General features: G+C 40.9%; 1 protein-coding gene across 2 annotated transcripts in view; it reads right to left on the minus strand.

The window, feature by feature from the left end:
• Nucleotides 1-1,632: 1,632 nt before the first annotated feature.
• The window catches only part of LOC120526160 (proline/arginine-rich end leucine-rich repeat protein), a 31,088-nt gene continuing 12,290 nt past the window's right edge, over nt 1,633-20,430 (minus strand). For both annotated transcript variants that reach the window (XM_039749177.1, XM_039749176.1), the window contains exons 2-3: nt 3,123-4,078; nt 1,633-2,489 (exon numbers count right to left, since the gene is read on the minus strand). In XM_039749177.1, the coding sequence (XP_039605111.1) occupies nt 2,320-2,489; nt 3,123-4,062 (1,110 nt within the window). In that variant the 5' untranslated portion in view covers nt 4,063-4,078 and the 3' untranslated portion in view covers nt 1,633-2,319. The remainder of the gene's footprint in view (nt 2,490-3,122; nt 4,079-20,430) is intronic.

A 20,430-nucleotide genomic window follows, 5' to 3' on the forward strand; every position in this document is an offset into this window, starting at 1 on the left:
CTGGAATGGCATGTCCTATGGGCAAAATTGAATGGCAGTGATCTGCTGGAGTCAGGGGTTCACAGGAACTGGAATCCAGAAGTACAGCTCTGTTAGGGTCCCTGAGTGCCACAAGAGGGCACTGCTGGTGGAGGACTACCCTGGTTCCCAAACAATCCAGAAGTACTCCCCCACAAGTTGTTCCAGATCCAGCATAAAAGGAGCCCACTGCCTTACCTGGGGCAACACTCAACTGGAGGTGGAAAGGGTGGAAAGAGTCATTGCTTTGTATGATTAATGGCTGTACTTTATGGTATTTGGCGTTTGGTGGATTAAAAATCCATTACTTGAACCCATGGGGCTTGGGACTTGGTGGCACCCCCTACTGGTTACTATATATATATGGATGTGTATATATGTGTACATATATATATATATATATATATATATATATATATATATATATATATATATATATATATATATATTGGTTTAGTAGAAGCTGCAATCTCTAAGAAACATATTCATGGGAAGCATACCCCCCAACTGGATGCAGAAAACAAAAAGGCCATGTATTACAAAGATGCCAGTGCAGAGCTCTCTCTAATGTGAATGGCAGAATGACGTTTCCTTTTTTGCAGGTTTACTAATGGGTTACATGTGATTTATTCGTACTTTGAGATTTTGGAAGGAAATAGAAGGTAAATGGAGCTTCACTCAATTGATTAACCTTGGAAAGGAAATATGCTTTTTTTCTGTGCTGTAACCATCATATACTGCCACCAATTCACTAAAATAAAATACAGAATCAATGTGGAAAAAACCCTTGAAGGCGGAGATGTTGCTCCAGAGATCTACAATCATATATTTAAGCCCTTACTTACCTACACAGTATTTAAGTATCCAGACCTATACTGACAATGTGAATGCATATTTTAATCAGCTACAGTACATCTTAAACACAGACATCCAACAAATCACCATTTTTACGCACAAGTTAAGACACTTAATCTAAAGGAACCTGCCCAACTCTTTTATCTTTCCACGAATGTCTACACTTGAACATAATTTAGGTAGTAATCATCAGGACATCAGCAGCAGTAGCAGACTTTACTAACTACTTTCCTGGCACATACCCCTAGATAATCTTTAACTATGATGAGAAAGGGACCTCTCATGGGATATCTCAGACAAAAAATGGAATTCAGTTATTCATAACATGCAGTATTGTATCTCATAATTCCACTTAAAACTGAAGATCACACACACCTTTCAAGATTAAGATCTAAAATCTGACAGGGACAAGATTCTAACTGCATTTGAAGTACCGGCCTCATCAGTTCATATATTTTAGGGAAAAAAAATTTACTTATTTGTTAGTTTGGAATTCACCATTATTGCTACTTATACAAGCAATGCAATTTTGTAGAGAAACACCAGATGGCGTGAGATTATTCAATGATGAATCTATTGTCATGTGTCATGTATCCTGCTCATCTTTAAGAATCCTTACCCACTCTCCTTAAAACATAATGAGAAAGCCATGTCTTATATTATCTAAACACTAAAAATTCAAAATTTCCTTATAAAGGATGCCGCAGAGCTCTTTCAGAATTTGGCAAAAATTGTTCTAACAGCCTGCCAGGCTTCTGCTTTTTTTACTTTTGATCTTTTATTAAACATGTTTTATTTTTTTTTTTCTTATTCACACAATTCTCCAAAATAAGAAGGCAAGGGTTTTTGGTTGATGATTTAATACATCTTAATTTTTTGGAATGTTGTACTGATTGTACTTATAGTAACGTGATCTTTAAATATAAAAAAGAAAGACACACAACATGCTGCTTGCCAAAGAATTAAAGTACAACATGTTCTTTTGATTGTAAGCCTTGTTAATTTAAAACATAACAAATGACAGCTCAATAGGCATTTTTTTCCAAACCTTATAAAATTTCGTGTTCGTTTTAACAGTGTATTTAAGGCGAATGTCAAGTGATATATTCACAGAAATAATCATTTTGCTTTCTTTTTCCTTTCGCTCCTCTAGTCTAAGCAGACACTACAAGTGTACTAAAGGTGCCCAAACACTATGTTATGGCTGGCACCTGCCTACTAACACAAAAGAGCAGAAAAACATGTACAGTACATACAGGATACCATAGTCATTTCATGTACAGGAGTGCCAGAGAGACACTGCAGGCGGACTTTTTGTAATAAATAATGGTTTGTTTAATCCATTACCTCCTTCATTTTGACATCTTGAACTTTAAAATAAGACTTTTACATATAAAAGATACATTCCCATAACTAAAGTGGAGAATATATAGCAAAAGGGGGGATTTAGATAACAATTGATTTGAGGTTTCGAAAGCACATGATAAGGTCCAAAGGAATTGGGGGTGAAATTGCATTTCCATCCATTCTCAGGAATCTCAGGTGGGGCTGTTCATCCTCCTTTTCCCAGTCGATGGCCATTATAGGGAACGGGCAGATTTCTGTGCCATTGATCTCTGTGAACAAAAGCAGAAAAGTTAAAGAAAAAGAAAGATGGTGTTATGTCTAAGGTGCCTTAGATAAGGTCCCCCAATAAAAACAAGCCCTTGTATATTTAAATATAGTGGCACAATGGTTAGTGCTGCTGCCTCATAGCTCCATAGATCTTCGGTTGAATCCTAGCCTGGTTACTGACTGTGAGGGGTCCCTCTAAGTCTGCATGGGTTCTTTTTCCCAGTACCCCACTTTTGTTCCCAAATCCTAGACATATGCACTTTAGGTTAATTGGTAATTCCATATTTTTCTAAACATGACTGTGAACGGCACCCATCCCATCCAGGGTTGATTACCACCTTGCAGCTGATACTTTGGGGTTAAGCTTCATGTCCCATTACGTTGTGACCCCCGAACTGAACTGTAAAATGCAAGACTGCCAGTCCAGTCCCTACTGTGTGACCCTAAATGAGGCACTGCATCAACCAGTGTCTACATCTGGAAACAGTTGTTGTAATATAACAAGCATTATTTGAGATGAGCAAATATGAGGGTGAGCGGAGAGTCCGTTTAGTGACATCATACTCAATGATAAATATAAGAAACATCCCACTTCCATCCTCCAGAACTTCAAGAAGAGAATGCAGTAGACTTACTTTGAATGCTGTTGTGGTTGATGTACAAGTGCTCCAGCTTGTGACTGAAAATGGGAACGTTGTGTAGTTTGTTATGGGCCAGATGAAGGTCCAGAAGACTGGAAATGTTGAAAATGTTTTTAGGAACACCCTTGTCTGTCAGTAGATTGTTATTTAGTCTAAGGAAGGCCAATTTAGAAAAGCTCTTGAAGTAATCACCGGGAATATCCTCAATGTTATTGCGGTCCAAGAAGAGCTGATTGATATTCAGTGGAACGTTGGTGGGCATCTTCTTCAGGCTATTGTGTGCCAGATTTAACTGAACCAAGTTCTTGAGACCTTTAAAGATGTTCTTTCCTACATCTCCATCAGTCAGCTTATTATGGTTGAGATCTAGCATGGACAGGTGTTCCAACTTGTTGAAAACCCCAGAAGGAATTTTAGAGATTTGGTTCTTGCATAAGCGCAACTGCTCCAGGTTTGGAGGCAAGAAGCCAGGCACTTCCTGGAGGTTGTTCTTCCCCAAGTACAAGAAAAGCAGACTGCTCAACTTCTCTAGGACTGATCGTTCCACTTTTTTGATCCGATTGTTGTCCAGATTGAGCCATCGGAGCTCCGAGGCATTCTTAAAGGAGTCTTCGGTGACCTCATCTATGAAGTTGTTCTGAAGGTAAAGATGTTGTGTCCTGGCTGGGATTACAGGGATCTTCCTTAAGTTGCGATTTTCACAGTGGATGGCAGTGGGAAAATCTGGAGGACAGAAGCACTCTTTTGGACAGTCTGGGAAGATGGAAGGAGGCCCAAAAATCACTGGTGGAAAGTCGGTTGGCTCTTTAGGCTCTGGCTTTGGGATATGTGGCTTTCTCTGTGGTGGAGTTGGTTTAGTAGGTCTTCTCCTCTGACACTGCACCACAGCAATGGCAAGACTTAGAAGAAGAAAATATCTAACACAGGTCCTCATGGTCTGGCGTCTTGTGCTGAATAGAAAGAAACAGAAAATGAAAGAAACATTTTTTTTTTTTAGTTAAAGGGGTGGTCAGGGCCTGGCCTACCCTAACAGATGCACTATGTTACAAAAACAAGTCTTACACTTTTTCAAATTTTTAAGACAGCAACGGCTAATGGAATAAATAATAATATTCAACAAATACAATACTCTCAACTACACATCTCTCTCTTGCTCATCACCTGTCTGAGCAGAACCGTCATTCTGGATGGGCCTTAGGAAGCTGTGGACCTATCAGAGAGTGCCACTTTTCTGAGAAAAAGTGCATAAAATCAATTTAGCAACTTTTATTTCAGACAAGATAGCAAAAGACCCCCACACATTGCTGGCAACTGGAAAGGAATGCAGTTAACAAGTTGTAGGAACTCGGCTTGCACTAGTATCTGTCGCAAAGGGGGCTCCAAGCTGAGTAAGACTAAATCACAAGTGCCAAGTTTGTTCACTCTGGATGATGTGGCAGAGGCAATTCTAAATATTGCTGGTGGGGTTAGACTCCCTTATTGTCCAAAGAGCATTCCCTTGACTTACCAAAATGGCACCTCATAGTGTTGAAGACCAAGGAAGGGGGTCCCGGCATAGAGAAGTGTTATATCTGCCTTGGTGATGCTCTATTGTTGTGGTGACTGTGTGATTATTATAGCATGTGGAAATCGATTAATATAATATTTGATTAATACATTTTTTTATTTTATGCCCACATTATCTGCTATGTGTTCAAAAGCTTATAGTGTGTTTTTATCAGGTTATATTTGTGTAAAAGATCCATTCTGCTGATGTTAGCTTGTCTGCTGTAGCATTAGATGTCCATCCATACTGGCACTGATTTCTTATTATGAATCATTTCTTTACAATAGTAATTCATTGATTAAAGTGTTAATGATGCAGCCATTCACTTAATTTAAATAATTTTGACATCAGTGCTTTATTTAAATAGTTCTCAGATTCTTTGAACTTGAATATTTTGTATGTGGTATTTTCATCTTTACATGTCCAACAGCCACTGTCAGCAAAAAGATCCTCAGTAAACAGTACTGGAACTACTGGAATGTCAGCAGAGATGTGCACAGGCAGCAGCTTGTACCATAATGGGCTGTCTGTGCAAACGGTAGTACCCCAGTCTGAGGAAATCTCGACTGCATGTCACACAATCACGTACACACCCTATTACAAAATGTTTAATAAACAAAGAAGAGATATCTGTCTCTTTGATAAAGTAAATAAAGAATTTAAAAATGCTTCAACTTTTTAAACAGTTAACCCAGAATCTTGAATGTTACACTATGGATACTCCATCCAGCTTCTTTAAAAATTAAGAAAGTGATACATTTGTTGCAATTATGATAAGAAAAAAAAAAACATAAAAAAGCAATGTTTTCTGTCTTTTAGGTATCGTTAATGGTACTGGTGTACTTTTTCGTACTTTTGAAGTTTGTGAACCACTAGAGGGCATTGCAGCACCCCAAACATAACATTCATCCATCCATTATCCAACCCACTATATCCTAACTACGGGGTCACGGGAGTCTGCTGGAGACTATCCTAGCAAACACAGGGCACAAGGCAGGAAACAAACCCTGGGCAGGGCGCCAGCCCACCAAACATAACAGCACTGGGGAGCATTATTAACTATCATTAACTATTCATTATAACGGCCCCCTAGCCAAATAAGGTACCACTAGCCAACCTGGCCAGGATGCCCGTCCACCCACATCCTTCCATTAAAAGAACTTCCCAGCCAGGTAAGGAACCATCCATACTGGCTGAGATACCAGTTAATCCATGTTGCCTATTGCAAGTTTTAAATGGGGTAATGTAAATGAGATTAACTTCACATTGTAGATTTATATTACAAACCATTTTAAGATATGAGGGGAAGTCATTAATTATTCACACTTTTATTATAATTTTCTTTGGGTTGGTCGTACAGCTTTTAAAGTGCGCTTGTAGAAACAGGGTGTGGTGGCACACTCAGTCTTGAGTAGTCAGATTCTCTTGTTGTTTTCTATGAGTAAACATGGCCGCTCTGCTCTCCATCGGCACCAAACAAGAGCAGCAAGCAGTGATCTGCTTTTTATGGTTGAAGGTGTACCAGGAGCTGGAATCTACAGAAGGCGTTCTGCACAATATGGAGATAGTGTTTTAAAACAATGGAATATTTATGAATGAATCGAAAAGTTAACAAATGGTCAGACAAGTGTTAAGCACGAAGAAGGAGTAGGACACCCATCCACCTCCACTACCAACGATAACATTGAGTAAGTCCATAGTATAATTCTGACAAATTGATCAATGACTTTCATTGAATAATTTGAAAATCAGTCATGGTTCTGCATATTATGACATCTACAACAGACTTGACTTTCATAAAGTCTGTGGAAGATGGGTCCCAAAACAACTTACAGAGGAGTATAAACTCAACCTGAATGCACTGCTTCTTTGACATGTTGATACTTGGGAAATCAATAACCTCTTAATTAATAAGCAGACAGTAATCCAAAGAAGCAAGTCAGACACTATACTTGGTTTGGACAGCATGTGACAAGATTTCTTTCAATCGTACATTATCATGGTGTAAGACAATTCACTCACTCCCATAATTCCTAAGACAAGCAGGCTATAAGGCAGCACTTCATTGTATCTTCATCACTGTCTGAGCAGCTTTCTCATTTCCTAAGGCCCTTTTTTCAAAACATAGAATTGCATTATGGGGACAAGAGAGTAATCTATAAGAATTAAGTCTTAAGCGAAAACCAAATGTTAATAGAGAGCCAGTCCATCATAGGACACACTGGCTTATGCTGGGCCAGTTTAGTGGGGCAAGTTGACCTAAACATCACAATTTTGGGATGTGAGAAGAATCGTGGTAATCCGGAGAAAACAAACTGCATGCAGACCATACTGTAACTGGGCTTGGATTTGAAGGTGAGGTGGGATCACTAATCATTGGGGCAGCATGCTCTGCCAAAAAAAAAAATCCACACACACACAGAAACATGCCAGCACAACACAGACAGACACCTGGCCAGGATCTGAACTCTGCTTTAATTACTTTGTGATGTGGCAAACCTAATCAGTGTGCTGCTCAAAAATCAAAAACACATGCAAACTCAATTTGTTTATGACTGAACTAGGATTTGAACCAAAGTCACTGAATCTCTAAGGTAGTGGCACTAATCACAAAGCCACCATAATCCCCAAATAACTCACCCAGACAAGCAAACTAAACACAGAGAGTGGCCAGGCTGGGATGAGAATCCAGATCACTTTACGTAGCATAAGGATAAAAAAATCAGTCTGACCCATAAAAAACATGCAAACTCCACACAAACAGTAACCAACCTGAGATTTCTCGATCTGTGGAACTGCATTATGCCATCATTTCCCCGAAGAACCCATACCTGTCCTGTCTAGTCAATGTCTGGGTGGTGTCTGCATGTTCACCTCCCTTCTCTGTGGGTATTCTGATTTTTTGTCTCATATACAGGGCCAGTTTAAGAGTTTTTCAGCAAATTCAACATGCATTTTATGGAATATGGGAGAAAGACCAGCAACAGACATGGAGAGAACATGCAAACTCTACAGAGAGAGTGACAAGGCTGGGTTTCCAATCCCAGTCCTTGGATTTGTGGGAAAAGAGCATTACTCACTATGCAACCATATTATACAAAACACACATGTACTGTAGACACAGACATGCAAGACCTGTATGTCCATAGTGAGATTTGAACTCACGCAAACATTGGCAGTGCAGTATAAGCAAACTAAACACAGGCACTAATAAGGCTTGGATCTTAACTCCACTCACGTGGTTAAGAATTTAGGGGTAACTATTGACTCTGACCTGAATTTTAAATCGCATATTAATCAGATCATTAGGACAGCATTTTTTCACTTAAGAAATATAAGTAAAGTTAGACCTCTTATATCATTGAAAGATGCTGAGAAATTAATTCACGCGTTTGTTTTCAGTCGACTAGATTACTATAACGCAATCCTCTCAGGACTACCCAAAAAAGACATAAATCGTTTGCAACGAGTGCAGAATGCAGCTGCTAGAATCCTAACCCTGAAAAGAAAATCCGAGCACATCACGCCAGTTTTGATGTCACTACACTGGTAACCCGTGTCATTCAAAATTGACTTTAAAATACTGCTTATGGTTTACAAAGCCTTAAATAATCTCGCTCCATTCTATATTTCAGAATGTCTTTCACCTTACACTCCAAATCGTAACCTTAGATCTTCAAATGAGTGTCTGCTTAGAATTCCAAGAGCTAAACTTGAAAGAAGTGGTGAGGCGGCCTTCTGCTGTTATGCACCTAAAATCTGGAATAGGAATTCACCAGTGGAGCACTTTAAAAAACTGCTAAAAACACATTACTTTAATATGGCTTTCTCATAACTTCATTTTAGTTTAATCCTGATGCTCTGTATATTCAATTCATTATCATTGCTATTCATGGTGGTTCCCAAATCCGTACTAACACCTACTCTCTCTTCTGTCCTTTTTCTGGTTTGCTGTGGTGGTGATCTGCACCACCACCACCTAATCAAAGCACCGTGATGTCCCTACATTGATGGATTAAAGGCCAGAAGTCCACGTGACCATCATCATCAAGTCCTTCCATGAGAACCCTGAATACAGTGAGGACTGTTCATTTATGTTAAGTAGAATGCCTAGAGGGGGCTGGGTGGTCTCATGGCCTGGACCCCCTGCAGATTTTATTTTTTCTCAGGTGTCTGGAGTTTTTTTTTTTTTGTTTTTTCTGTCCTCCCTGGCCATCGAACCTTACTTTTATTCTATGTTAATTAGTGTTCTTTTATTTTAATTCTTACTTTGTCTTTTTTTCCCTTTTATCATCATGTAAAGCACTTTGAGCTACATTATTTATATGAAAATTTGCTATATAAATAAATGTTGTTGTAATCAGAATCAGAATCACTTTATTGCTAGCATGTGAAACATACTAGAATTGACTTTGGTTAGGTGCAAAAACATGGAATACAAGACATCACCAACTCAAGCCAACACCATTTCAACCCACCTTTAATCTGACATTGTGCAAAAACTATACAAATACAACAGTTCCCCGAACAAAAACAGTTGCAAACTTCAATAATATAACTAGAAAAACTATACAAAATAATATAGATATCACATAGTACAAGTTGAGCAACTATGAAGTATTTGCGAATAGACAGACAACACAGTTACCAGTTATATGTTGTAAAAACAGTTAGGATTTAGGGTAGGGGATATTAGCATTACTGATACGCCAAGGTGCACGGGTTCACCAATCGTAGCATAAATTCTTATTATTTTTAAGTTTATTCAGTGCCCTATAGTGTTCCTCTAATTAAAACAATAAATACATCCCACATTCTCACATGAACTCATCCTTCAATTACTCCCCTATCTCAGTAAGCTCTTCAAAAAAAATCGTCCCCAATTTGGAAATCCACTCAGCCTCCTTTCATAGTCTACCTTTCTTACTCCACATAGGGTCCTGTTCAAGCGGAAAAAAGACCGGGGTGTGACGCGATTGTTTAAAATGGACGTAAACAGCAGTAACCCTATTTTGATTTTCTATAAGTCTCAAATGTTGCACACATCTCAACTCAAGCTCATTCTTTGCCTCACCAACATACGTGAGAGAATATTTCGCACACTGTATTGCATAAATACAATTTGTTGAGGACAGGGAAAGCTGTTGATAAATTGGATACTCCACAGAGGTTGTAACATTTTTAATGAATAGTCTGAGGAAAGAAGCTATGGAGATGGCATGTAGTTCGGGTTGCAACAGACCTGTACCTCCTTCCATCCATCCATCCATTTGCTAACCCGCTGAATCCGAATACAGGGTCACGGGGGTCTGCTGGAGCCAATCCCAGCCAACACAGGGCACAAGGCAGAAACCAATCCTGGGCAGGGTGCCAACCCACCTCAGGACACACACAAACACACCCACACACCAAGCACACACTAGGGTCAATTTTGAATCGCCAGTCCACCTAACCTGCATGTCTTTGGATTGTGGGAGGAAACCGGAGCGCCCGGAGGAAATCCACGCAGGCACGGGGAGAACATGCAAACTCCACGCAGGGAGGACCCGGGAAGCGAAGTGGGCTGACCTTTTTTCTTGCTTCCCTGCAGACCGTTCACAGGAAATTCCACCTGGCCCTGATGACATCACTTCCAGTTCTGGGCCTTCTGATGAAGTCACTTCCGGTTACAGATCTTCTGATGATGTCACTTCCAGTGCAGAACCTATGAACGAAGAACCTTCCAGTTCTGGCCCTTTTTGGCCTTTAAAGCCGTCACATTTTACCTAACTCATCAGTTCTGTTTTGGACTCTGTTCTGAGCACATAAGTGTGAACACTTTATCCATTTGTAGCCAGGAAATATTATACGGGTGGCTGCCCCAAACCTTTTTACGACTCTTGTGTCTGGTTTTTGTGACACAATCAATTGTTTGTTATGTTAAATAAAATATAAAATACTAAAATTCACCAGTCTCTTATCTCCAGTGACTCCTTCTCTTGGCTTTCTGTTAGCGAAATCCAATGAATTAACTCCTTTCCAGAGGTCCTTGATACCCCTCTTTTACAGTCACCATCCCAACATTTCAGTTGGACTTGTGCATTCCTCTCGGTTGATGACACAGGTTATTCTGCTCTCTTGGGTTGCAAGGTACTGGTGTTCCTAAAGTTCAGTTCTGGGCTCAAAAATGACCAAAATTGAACAGCTTTCTGAAGAAATATAACAATCCATTGTTTAATTGCAGAATGAAGGTCATCCCATGTGACCGATTGCCAAGAAACTGAAGATTTCACACAAAGGTGTCTATCACTGTCTTGAGAGAGAAGGGCAAACTGGATTTGACGAGGGTAGAAAAAGAATGGGAAAGTCAGATGGACAACTGAACAAGAGGAGAAGGACATCAGAGTCTGTAGTGTGAGAGAGAAACACCTTACAGGTCCTCAGTTGGCTTCTTCCTTAAACACACAGCAAATATGGCATCTGCAGCAGTCATCTGGGCACTGCCATTTACTATATCCCCATTTTTCTATACAGATCTTCTCACGCTTTGCCAGGTTGCATGAAGATTGTAAGTGAGCGGCCCTTTCCAAGTCCAGCCACAAATTCTCAATTAGACTGACACTTGGACTCTGACTAGGCCGTTCCAGGACATTAACATTGCTGTTTTGAAGCCATTCCTGTGGAGCTTTGGCTATATACTTGGGGTTGTCGTGTTGCTGGAAAACAAATCTTTTCCCAAGGTATAGGGTTTTCTTCTGGATTTCCCTCTATAGTTGCTTACTGTATTAATATTCACCTCATGTGCCTTCCATGTCCTGCTGCTGAAAGGCATCTTCACAGCATGATGCTGCCACTGCCCCATGCTCCATGGTGGGGATAGGGTGTTTGTGATAACAAACTACCTTTTAGTCTCATTAAACCATAGAACCTTCTTCCAACTCACTTCAGAGTCTCTCATGTATCTTCTGGCAAACCTCCACTGAGATGCATTTTTGTATCAGTGGCTTTCTCTCTGCTACTCTCCCATAAAGCTACGACTGGGAAGCACCCTGGAAACAGTTACTGTCTGCACAGTCTCTCCAATCTGGAGCTTGTAACTCCTTCAGAGTTCTCGGAAGACTCTTGGCAGCCTCTTTCACTTGTCTTCTTCTTTCAGGGTCACTCACTTTTTGTGGATGGCCTGCTCTTGGCAGATCTACAGCTTTGCCATACTCTGTCCAGTTCTTAATGACTGATTTAATTGTACTGCACAGGATATTCAGTGACTTGGACATTTTCTTGTCTCCATCCCTTGACTTGTGCTTTTCGGTCACCTTTTCAATGAGTTGCATGTTATGTTCTTTTATCTTCATTGTGTAGTTTTGACTACCATACTGACTCCTCACATGCTGAACCTCCCACATGCAGGGGCATTTATATTACAATCAACTGAAACCTCAGACCGATGATCTCCATTGACCTCAAAAACCAGTTGGCACCACCAGTGATGCTTTAGGGGTGTCATATTCATAGTGGGTGAACACTTCCGTGATCATTAGTTTTGCCCACTTTGCAGAGCTCTTTCTTCTCTTTGGCATTAAATGGTCTATGTTTCCATTGAACAGAAATAAATCCGCTCACTGTGATTCAATGTTGTATAACAATAAAAAGTAAAAACTTCCAAGGGGGTGAACACTTTTATTAGACACTTTAAAAGCGCTCTGTTTAAACACACTGGCAGAACAGAAGCAGAGAAAAGCAAGTGCTGTGTCCTAATAGCTGCTGCATTCCACCCATGAAATGACAATGACTTTTATATGGCTGTGGACACTTTCTCTAATTATCCCGCAATCTTCCCTTCACTTGTCTTGTTGATCTTGGCCGGTCGGCAGAGGGAGGCAGATGTCAGCATGCATTACATGAGAAAGCACTTGTTTCCTGCTCATCTCATCACAGAGACATTCATTTCTGCATGTGTTTATTTCCAGGCTGTGTCTCCATACGGAAACAATATTTCTCTAAGTGTCTCTCAACTTGGCTGGCGGCTTGGCCATTAACTATTTATGTAAGTGATAGTGATTAGTAATTGGCAATTTAATAGAGTTTCACAGTGTCAAGTGGGACTGGAGATTGAAGCTTGGGGCCAAAAGTCTGTTTATGCTCCCTGTAATAGAAAGAGTAATGAAGAGCACAATATAACACATAGCTTGAGTAAGTAAAGGAGAGAACAAAGTCATGTTACTCTCAAACAACACTACAGCTCTAGGGGAGAAGCGTGCCCTCATTAGCACAATTATCCCCCTACTGAATTTCCAATCAGTTTGTAAGTTCTCTCTGTGCCTGTGTGAGTTTTCCTTCAGGTTCTGCTGGTATCATTTGGGCATTTAGCAGCTCTAGACCTTCCACTTTGTGAGTTTCGCCACTATTTGAATGTATGTGTGTGTGAGTCTATCCTGCAATGGCCTGGTGCTCTGGTCAATTCAGCCAGGATGGGCTCCCGTGACCCATTGGATTAAGCAGGTTCATGAATGTTATGAATTTCTGTTTTCACAGCTCATTGTAAGAGCTGGATTACATTAACCTGCAGAGCTGTACTGACGAAAACAACGAAACCCAAAGGAAGACAGAAATTACTTTTGAAAATTTCCAGTCTACACTGCTCACAAAAATAGCTTTGTTCTCTCACTGGAATGTGAGTTTCATGAATATTTTCCAGTCTAGCACTCTGAGACGATCGCATAGTTTTGCCCAGTAGCTCTCCTCTTGTTACCAAGATTCATTTTACTAATTTATTTTCCAGAGACAGAGAGACAGAATGCTGTCTATTATTCCAACCACCTTGGCCCAATCTGTAATTCCTAAAACCCTTGACTCTAGGGGGCGGTTTTGAGTGACTGGCTCTCCATGTCAAGCCTCAAGGCATGTGCTCAAAGCAGCAGTAAGCTAAAAAAAAAAAAAAAAAAAAAAAAAGAAAAACTTTATTTGCCAAAAGACAGAAGAATTAAATTACTCACTTTTTTAAATAAAAGGCTACTAGAGATTTTTTTTGTGAAAATAAGCCCATGACAGCCTACGTTTTTTAGGTTTAACCCTAAGGAAACTCAGTGTGGGTACCAAAATTCTAACAATCCCATCACTAGAGGTAAAGGCCACTATGTCCAGAGAAGACAATGTGCCAGCCAGGGGTGGATCTAACAAAGCAGTGTTTTTCAACCAGTGTGCCGCAGCAGAGTAATGTGCTGTAAGAGCTCTGGGTCTGGACCTGAGATAGACAACCTGCTCGGGTTGTTGAGACCTGTCTGAGGAGGAGGACAGAACTATTAGGAGAAACTGGCATTAAAGCAACTCCCAAGTGCATCTCACTTCCAGTCTCCAAGAAATAAGACCGTTAGTTCCTCACTGGAGGCGTTTTCATGCATTAATTTCATCGATGTCTGTCTGCCATTTATTATTTAAATAAAGATCTCTAGTATATTACTTATTTTCTGTCACTTTTTCTGTTACTGTAGTATGATCCCATTTACCAATAATGTGGACAGTCTTGCCGATCGTAATTCTAATAGAAATAATGATAATAATAATGCATTTTATTTATATTGCACCTTTCCCATGTTCGAAGCACTTCACAGAAATTCAGAAAAACAACAAGGCCTATATAACATTGGATATAAATAATACAGTAGAGGCATAAAATACAGAGTAAAGATAAACAGGTAATATACAAAGCAAGAGACAATGAACCAGAATAAAATAGAAAAAATACAGAATATTACAAGAGAACCCTGAACAAATAACCTAATAATAGTAATCCTAGTGGCAGCACAGTGACGCAGTGGTAGCACTGTTGCCTCGCAGTAAGGAGGCCTGGGTTCACTTCCCGGGTCTTCCCTGCATGGAGTTTGCGTGTCCTCTTCGTGTCTGCGTGGGTTTCCTCCCACAGTCCAAAGACATGCAGGTTAGGTGCATTGGCGATCCTAAATAGTCCCTAGTGTGTGCATGTTGTGTGTGTCCCTGCCCGGGATTTGTTCCTGCCTTGCACCCTGTGTTGGCTGGGATTGGCTCCAGCAGACCCCCATGACCCTGTGTTAGGATATAGCGGGTTAGACAATGACTGACTGACAGTAATCCTAAAGATGCACCCGATACAGAAAAGCAGCTTAAAACTCCATGGGTGCGTATCCTCAACCTCTTCTGCAGGAATCAAGAAACGGGAAATGGCGCTTACTAGGTAATGGATTGGGTAGCGGGGTTTGTTTCCAGTGTAGTGAAGACAAACCAGCCATGTGCACAATGAAGCGTTTTGATGTGTGGAACATAAATAGGATGTCACGCTAAAAAACAAACCAAAAGACAAAAAAACAAAAAACAAAAACAGAACACTGCACCTCCATGGTGATGTGAACGATGATTTGCTTTGACGTGTGTGACGGATAACATTCATTACGCAACTACAGAAAAGCAAAGAGGTAAACATGGAAGTGTGAATGAGGCTTTAGAAAGCAATGCTCCTTTTCTGCACCTTTAAAATGCTTTAAAACTTCCCAAAACTCTTTATTGAGATTTTCATGTTTTGCACTTGTAAAATTGTCAGTGGCATGATTTTTAGTGTCAGTTTCATAAAACAGTATGCAAATGAATGTTTCCTGTTTTACTCATCACTAGTTCTCAATTTTCTGTGGTGGGCCGGCACCCTGCCCGGGGTTTGTTTCCTGCCTTGCGCCCTGTGTTGGCTGGGTTTGGCTCCAGCAGACCCCTGTGACCCTGTAGTTAGGCTATAGCGGGTTGGATAATGGATGGATGGATAGTTCTCAATTTTGTATTTTAAAAATAAATAAATAAAGGAGCACTCAGGCCTCAGTTGTGGTGCAAGTGTGTGTTGTGGCATGGTTGAGCAGCTCCGGAGTGTTGAGGAGGTAATCGACTGATCGTATATTCACGTGTAGACGTGTGCAGCTCGGTTGACTGCCTTGTTACAGTTTTGGGGATTGTAATCAGTGTCAGCACACATGCATCCCTAATAGTTTAAAAAAAGAGCCTGACATGAAGAAAAGATGAATGGGAAAGGAAAGGAAAGTGATGAGATCGCAGCAGACGCAGTGCTACAGTGGAAGACGGGCAGTCGGGTTTGGCCCCAAAAGGAGCATGTGGCTGCCGCTCAAGAGGCAGGATCACTCCTACTGAGAAACCGAGGAGTAGAAGTTCCAAGTGAGCTCCCACCTTAAGGCTATACGGTGCTAGTGGTGGTAGATGGGAGATGGATCAAGGCCTGTGGGGACAGGGGTATGAATTGGGCACCCCAGTGGTGACAGAATAAGGTGGCTGGGGTGAAGGCCCATGAGAAAGATGGTTCACTGCACTTGCTGAACGATGGCTCCTCACGCTCAAGAGACCTTAACGGTGAGCTGAGGAGTCATCAGTTTAGAGAAATAGCTTTGGTTTTCAAGATAAAAAGATCTTGATTGTTTTAACCTTGTTTTTATGGACTCACTTATTGGATTATTTATGGATGACTTTTATTTATTTACTTATAAAGAAGCAGTTCAGAACACATAACTCACCCAAAGGTAAGCATGTTCGGGCCAGGCTAGTACTTAGATGGTAGACCACCTAGGAAAGTTAGAGTTGCTGCTGGAAGAGGTGTTGGTGAGGCCAGCAGGGGGCGCCTACACTGTGGTCTGTGTGTGGATCCCAATGCTCCAGTGCAGTGACTATGGTGCTGTCCTTCAAATGAGACGTAAAACTCTCTGAGGTCATTAAAGATCCCTGGGCCTCTTTCAAAAAGAGTAGGGTGTTTTCCTATGTCTAGGCCCACATTGGCCCCTTTATCACCCACTTTGGACAAGTTGTCAGGAGGGAGCAATCACTGGAAAAAGATCTCATGTTCGGTAAAGTAGAAGGAAGCGGAAGAGAGGAAGGCCCTGACACAGTCGCTTGAACAATTTGTTGAAACGTGGATGAAATGGCGAGGATGGCTCAAGATCGGATAATGTTTTGCTCTGTTGTACCCAGGGTCGCAATGAGTCGGAACCGACTCAACAACACCTAGCAACAACAATCATCCCCCTCACCCCTTCACCACCCAATAGCTAATGTGTGGGGAGTTTACTGGTGCACAGGTGGCTGCTGCACATTGGTGGAGGTTGAAGTGGTTCACCTCTGTCTATGTAAGGCACTTTGAGTAGTAAGAAAAGCATTATATGAAGTTGTCACCATGCGCTTACATTGGCAGTATTGTTTAAACAGCTCAGTAAGGTTTCATAACCTTGGTATATCAGTGTCTCACAGCTGTGTTCGTGTCGACATGTGGCAGTGTCTTGGTTGCTGAGTGCCGTTCATCATTGTTGTTGCGTGTTTTTGTGTGCCGTCACGAGAATGTCGGAGCTTACACAGCAACAAACAAACACCATCTCACACGGCACTGTCTGTGAGGGATTTTTAGCCAGTAAATAAATAACTGTATTGGAACAATTTCCCATCTCACCTGACCTGGCCCCCAAAGAAAGACATTTTGATGACATTCAGGACTTGAGGTATAATACGACGAAAGCTCTGATGACCATTCGAGAAAAAGAGTTCCAAAATTGCTTTGAAGGGTGGACTAGGCACTGGCGTTGGTGCATAGCTTCCAAAGGGGAGTACTTTGAAGGTGACCACAGTGCTATTCAGCAATGAGGTATGTAGCACATGTTCTAGGATGAGTTTGCAAACTTAATTGTCAGATCTCGTATAAATGTAATTAATTATTATTATTAATGGAGCACTGCACATGTGCACTTTAGGGAATTGAATGGTTGTAAAATAAAAGCGCTTGCACTTTTTCCACTTTACTCTTGACTGTGCGTGTGCTCACTGCATGGCTTATCTCGATTACGTTACCAACAGTTCCAGATTCACGTGGCAGCCAAAGCCAACCCGGACCACCACAACATGTCTTTAAGGTGTACAGTAGGAGAAAGACAAGGTAGACATGGAAGGAAAGTGCAAATACCACACTGACAGTGTCAGGATTACAACTCAAGCTGCCCCAAAATGGCTTTTACAATACAAGAAGTTTGCATATGGCACACGTGAGTGACTGGCAGTTACCCTACGGAACACACTGGGATTTGCACCTGTGTAAGACTTGTCAGGAAAAGATTCCAAAAAATTGAAAAATCCTTAGCAAGTCATTATTCTGAATAATGTTCCATCAATAAACACTTTTAACTTGGTTTACAACTTTTACACGGGAAGTAACACGTGTGTTTCAGGGGGATTACATCTACTTGGCAAATGAAGAAACAAGGAAACCAGGTGGTTAGAAATTTAGGACAGGTGTGGTGACCCTCGAGCCTGAGAGCCCCTGTCTGTGGTAAAGCTCTGATGGGGAGACAAATGGTCACTGCCTCAACCTTTTTATAGTCATTAATAAAACGTTCACTCGCCATTTCTGAGTAATGTCTGGAAACATGATGGAAATAAATAGTGGAACACAGCAGCAGACATCTGCGGAATCCAACCCAAATGAGTCTGAGCCGCCTGCTCCAGGATTGCATCACTTCACGCACAGACCTTGACATAATTAGGATGAGGGAATGAGACAAGCTGCTGGCTTTCTTTTTCTCCGCTCCTTGCTGTACAATTCCTGAACTTAAGATAGAATGTAATTTTGAAAACAAAATGAATTCTGATCTGTTGAGATAGGCAGCTAGCAAACACGCACAGCTCGAAGTAGACACGCACAGCTCAGCAACGTGCAGCCCCCCTGTGTCAGCATTGGCAGCCACGTCGCCAGATAAATCTAACTTTAGTGCAACTAATTTCTTTTGTTGCTTTTATTCACGGCAGTGGCAGTCCCTGTGGCAGCATCTGGGTTCAAATCTGTAGAATTCTGAGTGCACCACGCTGCTTCCTGACAGCAAATCATTCTTTGAAGAGACATGGTTGCAAAGTGAGGTGAAGGCACATAACTTTTTGCTTGAAAAGAATGGCCAAAAAAGGTTATGACACCATTTCCAGATGAAGACCGTCCTGGGTTGCTTTACCGGTATAAACCTGGACCACAGGTAGGACAATGTAGTCACTTAAGTCCATGTGACAAGATACAGTAGGTGTGACATGAGACCTCCACACTGCAAAACATGAAATCTAAGCCAAGTGAAGAGTATTTGAATCATCACATTAAATCTTGTTTTCCGTATTGTAAGAATTATTGACTTATCTAAAGATGTATATGTATGATTATTTAGCTTACTTTAAGAAATCTTCTCAAGTAAATTTTGCTTACCCCTTTGTTAAATACAAGGACAACAACTCACATTTCAAATTTATTGTCTAGTTTTTATATAAGCATGTTTTGCTGTGCACCTTGTTCTTCACAGTCTAGTGCACGGGTGTCGAACTCCAGGCCTGGAGGGCCGCAACGGCTACAGATTTTCATTCTAACCCTTTTCCTAATCAGTGACCTGTTTTCACTGCTAATTCACATTTTAATAGCCCTGTTAGAAGGATTCAGTCCTCTGAATTGATTTGTTTCCTCATTAAAATGCAGCCAAACAGAAATGAGACGTGAAATGAGCCAACAGATGACCAGCTAAACTGGGGCTTCAAACTCCAACCAGTTTCTTAATGAGAACCCAATTGTTGCTGTTAATTAAACTCGTTATTTAATTCCACGGCTTGTTGTTGCTCTCGTTCTGCCACAGCTGACATTTCCAGAACTGTTGATTTTCTGTTTTTCATAAGAACATCGTCAAAGTGTTTTGGTGAGCTGAGCGATAAACCTTACTGAGACCTTCACCTTTCTTTATTTTCAGATATTGTGTGATGTGGCGGCTTGTTTTGTGTCTCATTATTGTTTGGCTGCTAATTAAGGAAAAAGAAACAACTAAAGGGCCTGAGTCAAGTTAATTAAAAGAAGTAATTAGCAGCAAAAACTGGTCACTAATTAAGAAGATGGTTAGAATGAAAACCTGCAGCCATAGCGACCCTCCAGGACTGGAGTTTGACACTCCTGGTCTAGTGCATCCCCTGCTAGAGGACACATCCCAGACCAAGTGGCGCATCGGTACACTAATTTTGCACTTTGATGGCGAATTAAGAAAATGTAATAAGATGCAGGGAGTAGATGCCCACTGGGAAGGTCCTGTGTAAGTAATGAAAAGCAACACCTTTGGGAAAGCAAAGTTGGAGTGCAGCTCATGAATCAGTGCCTCTCCAGAGCTGCAGTCTTAAAACATGATGGAGTCCAAATGCCAGTAGCTGCACTTAACCTTCTGTCTCTCTTGCACTGAACACTGTTAATTAGGATTTTTAACCACATAGTCCCATCGGGAGGTATTCTTTACAATTACCCATAATCCTTCTCTATAACCAGTTTTTCTAATATTACTCATTGGCTCCCTAGAGAAATCTTCTCTTTTCATCTCTTGCAACTTTCACAGATTTTCTTTCCTTTACACGTTCCACATTATTGTCTACTCAAGTAATTATCACCTAACTACCCCAGCACTCTGATCTTACCTCCAAACAGAAGTATCCCACAACTTCGACGTTTTTTAAAGAAAAACAAATGCAGTTATTTTTTCTTAAAGCCCTTACCTTACCCATACTTGTTCACTTCTATCATAAAATGAAATTGTGTAAGTGCGTGTATAATGGGGGGCTGTGAAACGGGTCAGCAGACTTTCTAGGCCCCACGTGATCCTGAATTAGACTGAAGCATGCTATGCTTTGTTACAATTTAGAACCATATTTGGATATCGTCTTTTGTGATCAGATCATACAGTTATCTTCTGAAACTGGTCAGTTCCATTTTTA

Source organism: Polypterus senegalus, chromosome 3, assembly GCF_016835505.1.
Source record: "Polypterus senegalus isolate Bchr_013 chromosome 3, ASM1683550v1, whole genome shotgun sequence".
NCBI classification, from domain to species: domain Eukaryota; kingdom Metazoa; phylum Chordata; class Cladistia; order Polypteriformes; family Polypteridae; genus Polypterus; species Polypterus senegalus.